A 13,431-nucleotide genomic window follows, 5' to 3' on the forward strand; every position below is an offset into this window, starting at 1 on the left:
GATAGGTTTAGTACTACAACTTACAAAAACAAGGTTTCATACCCTCCACCTTGGAAATAAGGGTATATAAAATTTGTCATTCCGTTTGTAACAGCTCTAGATATTAGTCATAGACCCCATAAAGTATATATATTCATGATCAGCATAAAATGCTAAATTAATTTAACAATGTTCGTCTGTCTGTATGTCCGTCTGTTAAATCACGATACAGCTCACATTAATTGACATATAGTGTTATAAAATTTGGCACTTTTTTTGCTTTGTGCCTAGGATGGTTGGTATTGAAAATGAGATATATCGGTCCACGTTTTTGCATAGCCCCAAATAACAGCACCTCCCGATATTCGGTATTTTGACAAAAATTGGTATTTGTGGTTCATTATGGGTACTTGCTCTAATGACGGAACATTGTACATATAGATCCAATTTTATATACAGTATAGCTCCCATATAACGGTACCTCACGACATTGGGTATTTTAATGGCTTTAGCCACATTTTCCCACGGATTTGTCTTAAAATTGGTATTTGTAGTTCGATATGGGTTTTAGCTCTGGTGGCGAAACATTGAATATCTAGGTCTATGTTTTCCTGTAGCGCATATACACGGTGAGATGAAAAACTGCAACCAACTTCAGACTGCTGTCATTCTCAAGCCACTCGTCCGACAGCTGTTAAAGTTATTGCAGTGGACCGATTTTTCCCATCTCCGAAATCGGTCTAAGTTTGACCATAATATTACGATGTTAAAAATTTGGACCAAATCGAATACTCCCTTCTTGAGTTATCGTGCGCACCTAGGGTTTAAAACCAAACCAGCCATATGGCTGAGGGTATAAAAAATACAGATAATACTAAATATCTGTATTTTTATATCAATGGGATCAATGTTTCTTTGACAATTAAAATAAGAGTATTTATTTCTTTTTTCTACCCAACGTTTTGGTGGGATTTTTCCAACTATTGTCTCGGAAAGTGCCACCACTTCTTATCAACAAATGCCCCTGGTTTTTGTCTGGGGATATTCTTGTTCTCATTCATATATTTTGTTATTTTAATCAATTTTCAAAAATATAAAATTAGCACATAAATTACTTAATTTGTTTTATTCAAAAATAATATTTTTTAAAAAGAATTCTGAACTCTAATTTTTAAAAATTAGTCTACATGGCATCTCTAAAATCGGTTGCAACGAACTTGCATGTCTGTATCAAACCCAACATTTACTGGGTTCATTTCTTACAACAAGCTACATCTCTGCCAGCAATCTATTTGATCTGCTCAGTTGGATATTTGAGCTCGCTTTTGCCGGTTGATTTAGCTGTACCGCGAAATTAGTGTCTGTATTCCCTTAGAGAAATACAAAATACTACCTATTAGCTACTAGCTACACAAGAACAAGAAACACAACAAATAAGAAATCGTAAATTATTATACAAAGTGCGCTTTTGTGTATTAATTAAAACTAATTTATACTATAAAGAAATAAGAAAAAAGAAACAAAATTGTCGTCGGTCGAAAAGAAAGTACGAACTAAAGAACAGAATTTTTGAATTCTCCAAAGATAGGAATAGAAAGGAAAATAAGAATATATTCAACAAAAATTTAGAACAAAATTTCAGTGAAGTGTGACAAAAACATTGTGTTTCATTTTCAAAAAGATTTCAAAATTTTTATTGTGTTTATATAATTACAATTTGCGTGAGCAGTTGCATTAGAACAGGTACATTTTAATTTATCATGTATAATGAACAATGAAATGTTAGTACATATGGGTTCCGGTATATTTTATCATGTCAATCAGCTTTTTTGTGGCGCTAAAAACGCTATAGATCGACCTTGCATGTAGTTTGCAATAGCAGTATGAAAAACGTAATTACAGGAAAAGAAAGCTTCTTAACGGTATCATAACAAAAATTATTTGTCGTAAATTTTATTATAGGAATTAAATATTTAAAACTTAATATACAGGGTGAGATAAAAAAAACTGCAACAAAGTCAAACGTCATGATTTTTACATTTTCTTTTAAATTTTGTTGAATGAATGATGAAAAATGTCGGAAATAGCATCAAATTTTAGAATAAGTTTGGATTTGTTCGAATTGGTTACCTTTGGCACGAATTATGGCCTTTAAACGGTCAATGAAACCGTCACACGATGCCCGAATGTTGCTTTGCGGTATTGTGCCCCATTTCAGGCGAAGCGCTTGCTTGAGGTGATCGACACTTTGGCATTTTTTAGTGCCAACCTTGCTTTCCAAACTACTCAAGACCCAATAGTCCAAGGGATTGCTATCCGGAGAATTTGGCGGCCATTGTGCGCTGGAAATGAAGCGAGAGACCTCATTTTGTAACCATTCTTGGGCGCGTGCTGAGTGCGATAGTGCGGAGTCCTGTTGGAGTGTCCAAGGGCTGCTGCCAAAATATTTGCGTGCCCAATGCTTTAACGACCTCTAGAATATGTTCGCGGTAATATTCGGCATTTATTCTGATGCCACGGGCGATTAATAAGAGCGGAGAGCGACCATCGGCCCACACCATCACCACGACCGGCGCTTGAGTTCTGGTGGCCAAAGGTGCCGAAGGTTCACATTTTCAGCTGACCTCTTTGGCAAGTAAACACGATCATTTTGTTTGTTTACAAACTGCTGGACAACGAATGTTTTCTCATCGGAGAAAGCCACATTCGGCAGTTCACCACTTTCGGCCAAGCTAAGCAATTCTTTAGCTCTTTTGAGTCGATTTTCTTTCTGGTGCGGCGTAAGTTCTTGCACTTTTTATACCCTCCACCATAGTATGGAAGGTATATTATATTCTGTTTATAACACCTCGAAATATACATTTTAAACCCCACAAAGTATATATATTCTTTATCAGCATAAAATTCTATGTAGATTTAGCGATGCCCGTCGGTATATCCGTTTGTCCGTCTGTGAAAATCACTCTAGCTTCCGAACTAATTAAAGTAGATTGATAAAATTTTACTCAAGAGTCTTTTGGTATTGAAAATGGGCCATGTAGGTCCACGTCTTGGTATAGCCCCCATATAAAGGTACCTCCCGATATTCGGTACTTTGTTGATTTAAGCGACATTTTTCACTGGAATTCTTTCAAATTAGGTATTTGATGTTCTTAATGGATATTACAGCCAACGACAGAAAGTTGTCTGTGCAGATCCACGTCTTCGTATAGCCCCCGTATAACGGTACCTCCCGATATTTGGTATTTTGATGATTTTAGCTACATTATTCATAGATTTTTTTTAAGTTTCGCATTTGAATATTGTAATGGCTTATGTCAAAATTAAATGTAACAGCCACACTCGGTATTTTTAAGATTTTAACAGAATTTTTAAGGGATTTTATTGTTTTTGAGCATTGCCAAATTCGTTCCAAAGTTAGGCCCAGCCAAACATGCAGCTTTTTTACTTGTTGGAATTTCAATGAAGCTCATTTTTCAATATTTGCCCAATGAAATATTGCGATATGTTCAGCTCACGAGCCATTTTTCGGCTACTGCGACACGGGTTTCCATCAAGTCGCTTCTGAACTTTTCGAAATATTTCTGCTGATGTTGCTGTTTTCTTCTGTCCACTTCCTTGATGTCGGGCTACGCTACCAGTATCACGGTAACGAGCGATGGTACGAGACACAAAATATTTATTCACATTTAAATGCTGTAGTGCTCTAACGATAGCCACTTGTGGTTTTCCGGACAAATATAAAGAAATCCCACTATCACGCTTGAATTCCATCACGAATAACTTTTTTTCTGGAAAATACTCAACAAAATGTTTTTGTACGCTTATAAACCATATAATGTGCTGTCACTGGAATAAATTTAGCAGCTGTCGGACGAGTGGGTTAGAAATGACAGCAGTCTGAAGTTGGTTGCAGTTTCCTCATCTTACCCTGTATATGTAGTGTTAAGGTGGCATGAGTTTACACAGAACTAGCAAGTCCCCTCTAGAATTTGATGCTATTTGCGACGTTAATAAAACTTAAAAAATAAATAAAACTAAAAAAATGTATAAAGTTTGCGTTTGACTTTATTGCAGTTTTTTATCTCACATTGAATATACACTCTTTATTTTTTTTATTCTAAATGAAGAATGTAGAAAATGAAATTGGTGCACAATACGGGTTTAAATGCTGATTTTTCCTGAGAACATCATTCAAACAAATACTATTGTTAAGAAAAATTTGGTCCTGCATATATAATTTTTTGTCATAGACTCTGGGACCCATTATGATCTTTAAACAATTCCGGTGAATAATGACGCTAATAACATCAAAATACTGAATATTTGGAGATACCGTTATATGGTGGCTATACGGAGACGTGGACCTGCAAACGATTTTTTTTTGTCATAGGCTGCAGTACCCTTTACAAACTTTAAATACAAGAATTTGAAAAAAAAAATAGGCAAATAATGCCCCTAAAAATATCTCAATACGTTCGAAAGATAGCGTGATTATGACAAACAGACAGACTGACATCGCTTAATAGACTTGGAATATTAAGCAGATCCAGGGTTATGAGTATTTCGAGGAGTTACAAATGGAATGGCGCAGTGTATAAAAATGCCCGACATAGCTGTATGGGCTCATATCAAATCGTTGACCTACTTCTTTCACATGGCAATACTTCGTCTAATGAAAACAATTAATATAAGCAATGTTTTCCTCTTCGCAGGAAAAATTTCGGGCCCGCGGACCGAGTCAGCTTGTTGTCTATAATAAATGTTTTTATTAATAGCTTAATTGCAATTATCCTATTTATGGTATAACCGAATTAACTAAATGTCAACCCGTGCTTAACTTGATGGAAATAGACACATTTCTATGACAACATTGCCTTAATTAATTTACCTCGCAAAATCATTACATTTCTCTTGACGCAATCAGCCATTGAAATTAAAAGCGTATAAATACTTCAAACATTTGTGGACAAGAAATTCAGTTACCACTTGGGAATGGAGGAAATCGAATATCTGCATTATCGGCCGAATCAAAACCAAAACCAGAACTTCTGCCAATTCATACATATTTGAAAGTAAATTTGAAAAGATTTCTGCTGGAAACATCTTTGAATGGTTTAAAATACGTTACGATCCGGAGCGGAATATGTGGGAAAGGTAAAATCGAACTAAATTTATTACGCAAAATTTTAACTGGAATTGTTTTAGAGGCTACTACCTGATATCGTTTACAATTGTTTTTTCCTCGGGCATCTTTATGGCCTACTATTTCCTCGAGAAATGGCAGAGCACGCCCGTCATCATCAGCATGAGTTCGCGGACAACAGCGATTCAAGATATACCCTTTCCGACCGTCACTTTTTGCAATATGAATCAGGCACTGCGCAGCAAAGTGGGAAAATTTCCAATGTAAGTTATGGGGTTATAGGAAAGAATTTTAAAATTAATGTCTTCATGTTGTCTTGTTAGAGATTCTCCCGACTATGCCCTGTTGCAAAAATTGTGTTTTCAAAAATACAATTATACACGTTTTCGTGATTTTGAGCCGCGCTATGATGGCGATACATTTGCAAATTTTATAATAAGGGTATGTGCCAATTTTCACTCAACTCCTATTTTTGTTTGGATCCTTAAATCGATTCTATTTTTGTAGAATGCCCAAACGTGTGATGATATGATCATATATTGTAAATTCGGCCCCAACGTGTTTAAATGCACAGATTTATTTCGTGAAGTTCTTTTGGATGAGGGCATGTGCTGTGTATTCAATCAAATGCATCCGTATTTTTTATTCAAAGGAGAGTAAGTTCTGAGGAATGCATATTTATATCCTACAACACTAGGTGTTGGGGGTGATATCAGTTTGATTGGGCCACAAATTATGTAACACCTAGAAAAATTGGTCCCCGACATGGGAAACTATATATATAATTCTTCCTATCTCGCCGAGTTGAGTCGATCTACCTATGTATGTCCGTCCGTCCGCCTGTCCATGTTAATTTGTAGTCAACCCGAAAGCCCGATACTCACTAAATTGGACATTGGGTCAGAATATATGATTGGAGATGATCGCAAAATATTCAGGGGTTAAAATGGACCTATACGAAGACCTGGCCCTGCATAGACAATTTTCTGTCACAGACTGTACTTCCCATTACGAATTCTAAATACGTAATTTAAAATAATTCCGGTTAATAATGTCGCTAAAATCGTCAAAATACCGAATATAGGGAGGTACCGTTATATGGAGGCTATACGAAAACATGGACCTGCATAGACAATTTTCTGCTTTAAATAAATTCGCTAAAATAATCAAAATACCGAATATCGAGAGGTACCGTTATATGGGGGCTCTACGAAGGCGTGGACCTGCACAGACAATTTTCTGTCTTAGGCTGTAGTATCCATCATGAACTTCAAATAAAAAATTTGAAACAATTCCGGTGAATAAACTCGCTAAAATCATCAAAATACCGAATATCGGGAAGTACCGTTATATGGGGCTATACGAAGGCGTGGACCTGCACAGGCAATTTTCTATCATAGGCTGAAGTATCCATTACGAACTTCAAATACCAAATTTGAAACAATTCTGATGAAAAATGTCCATAAAATCATTAAAATGCCGAATATCGGGAGGTACCGTTATATGGAGGCTCTACGAAGACCTGGACCTGCACAGACAATTTTCTGTCTTAGGCTGTAGTATCCATCATGAACTTCAAATAAAAAATTTGAAACAATTCCGGTGAATAAACTCGCTAAAATCATCAAAATACCGAATATCGGGAAGTACCGTTATATGGGGCTATACGAAGGCGTGGACCTGCACAGGCAATTTTCTATCATAGGCTGAAGTATCCATTACGAACTTCAAATACCAAATTTGAAACAATTCTGATGAAAAATGTCCATAAAATCATTAAAATGCCGAATATCGGGAGGTACCGTTATATGGAGGCTCTACGAAGACCTGGACCTGCACAGATAATTTTCTGTCTTGGGCTGTAGTATCCATTTCGAACTTCAAATACCAAATTTGAAACAATTCCGGTGAATAATTTCGCTAAAATCATCAAAATACCGAATATCGGGAGGTACCGTTATATGGGGGCTCTACGAAAACGTGGACCTGCACAGACAATTTTCTGTCATAGGCAAAGTGGGAAAATTTCCAATGTAAGTTATGGGGTTATAGGAAAGAATTTTAAAATTAATGTCTTCATGTTGTCTTGTTAGAGATTCTCCCGACTATGCCCTGTTGCAAAAATTGTGTTTTCAAAAATACAATTATACACGTTTTCGTGATTTTGAGCCGCGCTATGATGGCGATACATTTGCAAATTTTATAATAAGGGTATGTGCCAATTTTCACTCAACTCCTATTTTTGTTTGGATCCTTAAATCGATTCTATTTTTGTAGAATGCCCAAACGTGTGATGATATGATCATATATTGTAAATTCGGCCCCAACGTGTTTAAATGCACAGATTTATTTCGTGAAGTTCTTTTGGATGAGGGCATGTGCTGTGTATTCAATCAAATGCATCCGTATTTTTTATTCAAAGGAGAGTAAGTTCTGAGGAATGCATATTTATATCCTACAACACTAGGTGTTGGGGGTGATATCAGTTTGATTGGGCCACAAATTATGTAACACCTAGAAAAATTGGTCCCCGACATGGGAAACTATATATATAATTCTTCCTATCTCGCCGAGTTGAGTCGATCTACCTATGTATGTCCGTCCGTCCGCCTGTCCATGTTAATTTGTAGTCAACCCGAAAGCCCGATACTCACTAAATTGGACATTGGGTCAGAATATATGATTGGAGATGATCGCAAAATATTCAGGGGTTAAAATGGACCTATACGAAGACCTGGCCCTGCATAGACAATTTTCTGTCACAGACTGTACTTCCCATTACGAATTCTAAATACGTAATTTAAAATAATTCCGGTTAATAATGTCGCTAAAATCGTCAAAATACCGAATATAGGGAGGTACCGTTATATGGAGGCTATACGAAAACATGGACCTGCATAGACAATTTTCTGCTTTAAATAAATTCGCTAAAATAATCAAAATACCGAATATCGAGAGGTACCGTTATATGGGGGCTCTACGAAGGCGTGGACCTGCACAGACAATTTTCTGTCTTAGGCTGTAGTATCCATCATGAACTTCAAATAAAAAATTTGAAACAATTCCGGTGAATAAACTCGCTAAAATCATCAAAATACCGAATATCGGGAAGTACCGTTATATGGGGCTATACGAAGGCGTGGACCTGCACAGGCAATTTTCTATCATAGGCTGAAGTATCCATTACGAACTTCAAATACCAAATTTGAAACAATTCTGATGAAAAATGTCCATAAAATCATTAAAATGCCGAATATCGGGAGGTACCGTTATATGGAGGCTCTACGAAGACCTGGACCTGCACAGACAATTTTCTGTCTTAGGCTGTAGTATCCATCATGAACTTCAAATAAAAAATTTGAAACAATTCCGGTGAATAAACTCGCTAAAATCATCAAAATACCGAATATCGGGAAGTACCGTTATATGGGGCTATACGAAGGCGTGGACCTGCACAGGCAATTTTCTATCATAGGCTGAAGTATCCATTACGAACTTCAAATACCAAATTTGAAACAATTCTGATGAAAAATGTCCATAAAATCATTAAAATGCCGAATATCGGGAGGTACCGTTATATGGAGGCTCTACGAAGACCTGGACCTGCACAGATAATTTTCTGTCTTGGGCTGTAGTATCCATTTCGAACTTCAAATACCAAATTTGAAACAATTCCGGTGAATAATTTCGCTAAAATCATCAAAATACCGAATATCGGGAGGTACCGTTATATGGGGGCTCTACGAAAACGTGGACCTGCACAGACAATTTTCTGTCATAGGCAAAGTGGGAAAATTTCCAATGTAAGTTATGGGGTTATAGGAAAGAATTTTAAAATTAATGTCTTCATGTTGTCTTGTTAGAGATTCTCCCGACTATGCCCTGTTGCAAAAATTGTGTTTTCAAAAATACAATTATACACGTTTTCGTGATTTTGAGCCGCGCTATGATGGCGATACATTTGCAAATTTTATAATAAGGGTATGTGCCAATTTTCACTCAACTCCTATTTTTGTTTGGATCCTTAAATCGATTCTATTTTTGTAGAATGCCCAAACGTGTGATGATATGATCATATATTGTAAATTCGGCCCCAACGTGTTTAAATGCACAGATTTATTTCGTGAAGTTCTTTTGGATGAGGGCATGTGCTGTGTATTCAATCAAATGCATCCGTATTTTTTATTCAAAGGAGAGTAAGTTCTGAGGAATGCATATTTATATCCTACAACACTAGGTGTTGGGGGTGATATCAGTTTGATTGGGCCACAAATTATGTAACACCTAGAAAAATTGGTCCCCGACATGGGAAACTATATATAATTCTTCCTATCTCGCCGAGTTGAGTCGATCTACCTATGTATGTCCGTCCGTCCGCCTGTCCATGTTAATTTGTAGTCAACCCGAAAGCCCGATACTCACTAAATTGGACATTGGGTCAGAATATATGATTGGAGATGATCGCAAAATATTCAGGGGTTAAATGGACCTATACGAAGACCTGGCCCTGCATAGACAATTTTCTGTCACAGACTGTACTTCCCATTACGAATTCTAAATACGTAATTTAAAATAATTCCGGTTAATAATGTCGCTAAAATCGTCAAAATACCGAATATAGGGAGGTACCGTTATATGGAGGCTATACGAAAACATGGACCTGCATAGACAATTTTCTGCTTTAAATAAATTCGCTAAAATAATCAAAATACCGAATATCGAGAGGTACCGTTATATGGGGGCTCTACGAAGGCGTGGACCTGCACAGACAATTTTCTGTCTTAGGCTGTAGTATCCATCATGAACTTCAAATAAAAAATTTGAAACAATTCCGGTGAATAAACTCGCTAAAATCATCAAAATACCGAATATCGGGAAGTACCGTTATATGGGGCTATACGAAGGCGTGGACCTGCACAGGCAATTTTCTATCATAGGCTGAAGTATCCATTACGAACTTCAAATACCAAATTTGAAACAATTCTGATGAAAAATGTCCATAAAATCATTAAAATGCCGAATATCGGGAGGTACCGTTATATGGAGGCTCTACGAAGACCTGGACCTGCACAGACAATTTTCTGTCTTAGGCTGTAGTATCCATCATGAACTTCAAATAAAAAATTTGAAACAATTCCGGTGAATAAACTCGCTAAAATCATCAAAATACCGAATATCGGGAAGTACCGTTATATGGGGCTATACGAAGGCGTGGACCTGCACAGGCAATTTTCTATCATAGGCTGAAGTATCCATTACGAACTTCAAATACCAAATTTGAAACAATTCTGATGAAAAATGTCCATAAAATCATTAAAATGCCGAATATCGGGAGGTACCGTTATATGGAGGCTCTACGAAGACCTGGACCTGCACAGATAATTTTCTGTCTTGGGCTGTAGTATCCATTTCGAACTTCAAATACCAAATTTGAAACAATTCCGGTGAATAATTTCGCTAAAATCATCAAAATACCGAATATCGGGAGGTACCGTTATATGGGGGCTCTACGAAAACGTGGACCTGCACAGGCAATTTTCTGTCTAAGGCTGTAGTATCAATTTTGAATTTCAAATACCAAATTTGAAACAATTCCAGTGAATAATTTCGCTAAAATCATCAAAATACCGAATATCGGTATTTTGTCTACCTGCATAGACAATTTTCTGTCATAGGCTGAAGTATCCATTACGTATTTCAAATACCAAATTTGAAACAATTCTGGTGAAAAATGTCCATAAAATCATTAAAATACCGAATATAGGGCGGTACCGTTATATGGAGGCTATATGAAGACGTGGACCTGCACAGACAATTTTCTGTCTTAGGCTGTAGTATTCATTTAGAACTTCAAATACAAAATTTGAAACAATTCCGATGAATAAATTCGCTAAAATCATCAAAATACCGAATATCGGGAGGTACCGTTATATGGGGGCTATACGAAGACCTGGACCTGCACAGACAATTTTCTGTCATAGGCTGAAGTATTCATTACGAACTTCAAATACCAAATTTGAAACAATTCTGATGAAAAATGTCCATAAAATCATTAAAATACCGAATATCGGGAGGTACCGTTATATGGGGGCTATATAAAAACGTGGACCTACATGGCCCATTTTCATCACCAAGAGTCCTGCGGACATAACATACATTTGAGCAAAATTTTATCAATCTACTTCAATTCGTTCGGAAGCTAGAGTGATTTCCACAGACGGATAGACGGACGGACATCGCTAAATCGACATAGAATTTTATTCCCATCAAGAATGTGGGGTCTAAAATGTGTATTTCGAGGTGTTACAACCGGAATGACAAACTTAATATACCCTCCATACTATTTTCGTTCGTTCATACTAAATTCGTTCAGTCTCAAATTTATTCGAGATTACACTTCGACAAATGGTCGTACAACAATACCAATCAACTGGAGTATAGAAAATGGTTACCCAAAGCCACTGCCGAAGAATTTCTACCCACGTCCGGCATTAGGAACTGGGGTGTCTATGGGACTGCAAGTGGTATTAAATGCTAGTGTAAATGATTATTACTGCAGTTCTACAAATGGAGCGGGTTTCAAGGTATCAAACAAAATGAAGACTACTCATAATTTTATTCCGACATTATTCGAATTTCTTCGAAGATGCTCTTGTATAATCCGGTTGATTCGCCGCACATTAAAGACACTGGTTTGCCCATAACACTGGGCCATCAAACCCGAGTTCGTATAAAGGCCAGTAGAATGGAATCGGCACAAAGTTTGCGCAATGTAAGACCCAGAGATCGCCAATGCTATTTCAGCGATGAGAAGCAATTGCAATATTTCAAATATTATACCCGGCGTAATTGTGAAATGGAATGTGATGCCGAGTTTGTACTCAGTGTGTGTGGGTGTATACCATACTATATGGCCATGGTGCAGAGAAATGCGAGTGTTTGTTTTCTCAAGGATATGGAATGTGTTGAATGGTCTGAACGATATTTGGTGGCTTCGATTACACAATCATGCAAGCAACAATGTTTGGCCGGATGTCAGGAAATACTTTTCTTTCCTGATTTATTTGTATCGCCATTGGCGAGGAGAAATTACAGCCTATTGGATCCCTACTATTCGAATATATCCTCCGATGTTATGAAACGAGATTTGGCCCAGGTGCAAATTTACTACAAAGAGAATTTCTTTCGTGGCAATACTAAGGTGCCATATACGGGGTTTACGGAGTTTTTGTGTAAGATTTGTAAAATAACTTTCAAATATGTATTTAAAACAAAGATATATTTTAAGCTCAAACCGGTGGCATCATGAGCCTTATGGTTGGTTTCAGTGTCATCTCCGTGGCGGAGTTTTTCTATTTTGGGTTTTTGAAATCTCTCTGTGATATGCTACTTCGCCGGTGGCCTCAGAAAATGGATACGAAAGACGATCTGGAGGAGAATTTGGGGGATGATAGTGAAGAGACTTCAATGGATAGAATACACAATCAGATGTTATTGAACCGACGCAAAACAATACACAATCCTTTAATGGTTTGGCATGACTTGGAGCAATACCAAGATAAATTTTAATTAAAATTATTGTAAAAATTGAAAGTGAGAAAGTCCTATTTTTTGTAAATTGTTATGGGTTTTTAAGAAGGAATTTAAATAAAAAATAGAAGCACATTTAATTTAAAAAAAAAAAAAACAAGATAAAAGATATCAGTCGGTTCTGCCGACAGATGTATAGACTTGCCCAATGTTTGATTATACACATATAATTTGACTTCTGTTATGATTATTCAAACTGTTGACCCTCCATGGAGTTGGTTCTGAAGGAATTTTTCAATATTGTCCATTTCGTATCGGACCTAAATAAATATGATATATTTTGTTGTTGTTCAAAATGGTCCGGCTTAATCCAATTATTGCTGTTTTTATAAAAACAACGTTTGTTTATTAGTGGAGAACGATGGTAATTTTTACCAGGGGGTAAGGCAGGGAAAACCTATGTTTAGGAATCCGTGAAAAAATGTGACAAAAACCATTAAAATACCGAATATCGGGAGATACCTTTATATGGGGGCTATACCAAAGCGTGGATCTATACATACGATGTTTCGCCACACGAACCAATTCTCAGACAAATTCGTAAAAAAATGTGGCAAAAATCATCAAAATACCGAATATCGGGAGGTACCGTTACATGGGGGTTATACCAAAACGTGGACCTATACATGCAATGTTTCGCCACCGGAGCTAGAACCCACTATGACCAACAAATACCAATTTTTAGACAAATCCATGAAAAAATGCGGCAAAAATCA

General features: G+C 36.8%; 2 protein-coding genes across 3 annotated transcripts in view; both read left to right on the top strand.

Moving 5' to 3' along the window:
• The first annotated feature begins 1,568 nt into the window (after positions 1 to 1,568).
• Positions 1,569 to 13,431, top strand: part of LOC131804876 (annexin B11) — a 47,379-nt gene continuing 35,516 nt past the window's right edge. Inside the window, exon 1 of one of the 2 annotated variants that reach the window (XM_059128137.1) lies at positions 1,569 to 1,722. The gene's annotated coding sequence lies outside the window, so the exon portion shown is untranslated. The remainder of the gene's footprint in view (positions 1,723 to 13,431) is intronic. The other variant, XM_059128145.1, reaches the window with a different exon arrangement.
• Positions 4,714 to 12,734, top strand: LOC105261580 (pickpocket protein 28-like). The gene is made up of 12 exons (XM_059128110.1): positions 4,714 to 5,136; positions 5,188 to 5,388; positions 5,449 to 5,566; positions 5,633 to 5,783; positions 7,221 to 7,336; positions 7,403 to 7,436; positions 8,907 to 8,928; positions 8,989 to 9,106; positions 9,173 to 9,321; positions 11,499 to 11,709; positions 11,772 to 12,357; positions 12,414 to 12,734. The coding sequence occupies exons 1-12, from the start codon at positions 5,126 to 5,128 to the stop codon at positions 12,692 to 12,694; spliced, it is 1,998 nt and encodes a 665-aa protein (XP_058984093.1). The 5' UTR covers positions 4,714 to 5,125; the 3' UTR covers positions 12,695 to 12,734.

This window comes from Musca domestica, unplaced genomic scaffold (genome assembly GCF_030504385.1).
Source record: "Musca domestica strain aabys unplaced genomic scaffold, Musca_domestica.polishedcontigs.V.1.1 1032, whole genome shotgun sequence".
NCBI lineage: Eukaryota > Metazoa > Arthropoda > Insecta > Diptera > Muscidae > Musca > Musca domestica.

Coding starts and splice junctions, on each gene's coding strand:
- LOC105261580 (XM_059128110.1), top strand. Junction 5,784..7,220: donor TTTTTTATTCAAAGGAGAGT/AAGTTCTGAGGA, acceptor GTCTTGTTAGAG/ATTCTCCCGACTATGCCCTG. Junction 12,358..12,413: donor GGGGTTTACGGAGTTTTTGT/GTAAGATTTGTA, acceptor ATATATTTTAAG/CTCAAACCGGTGGCATCATG.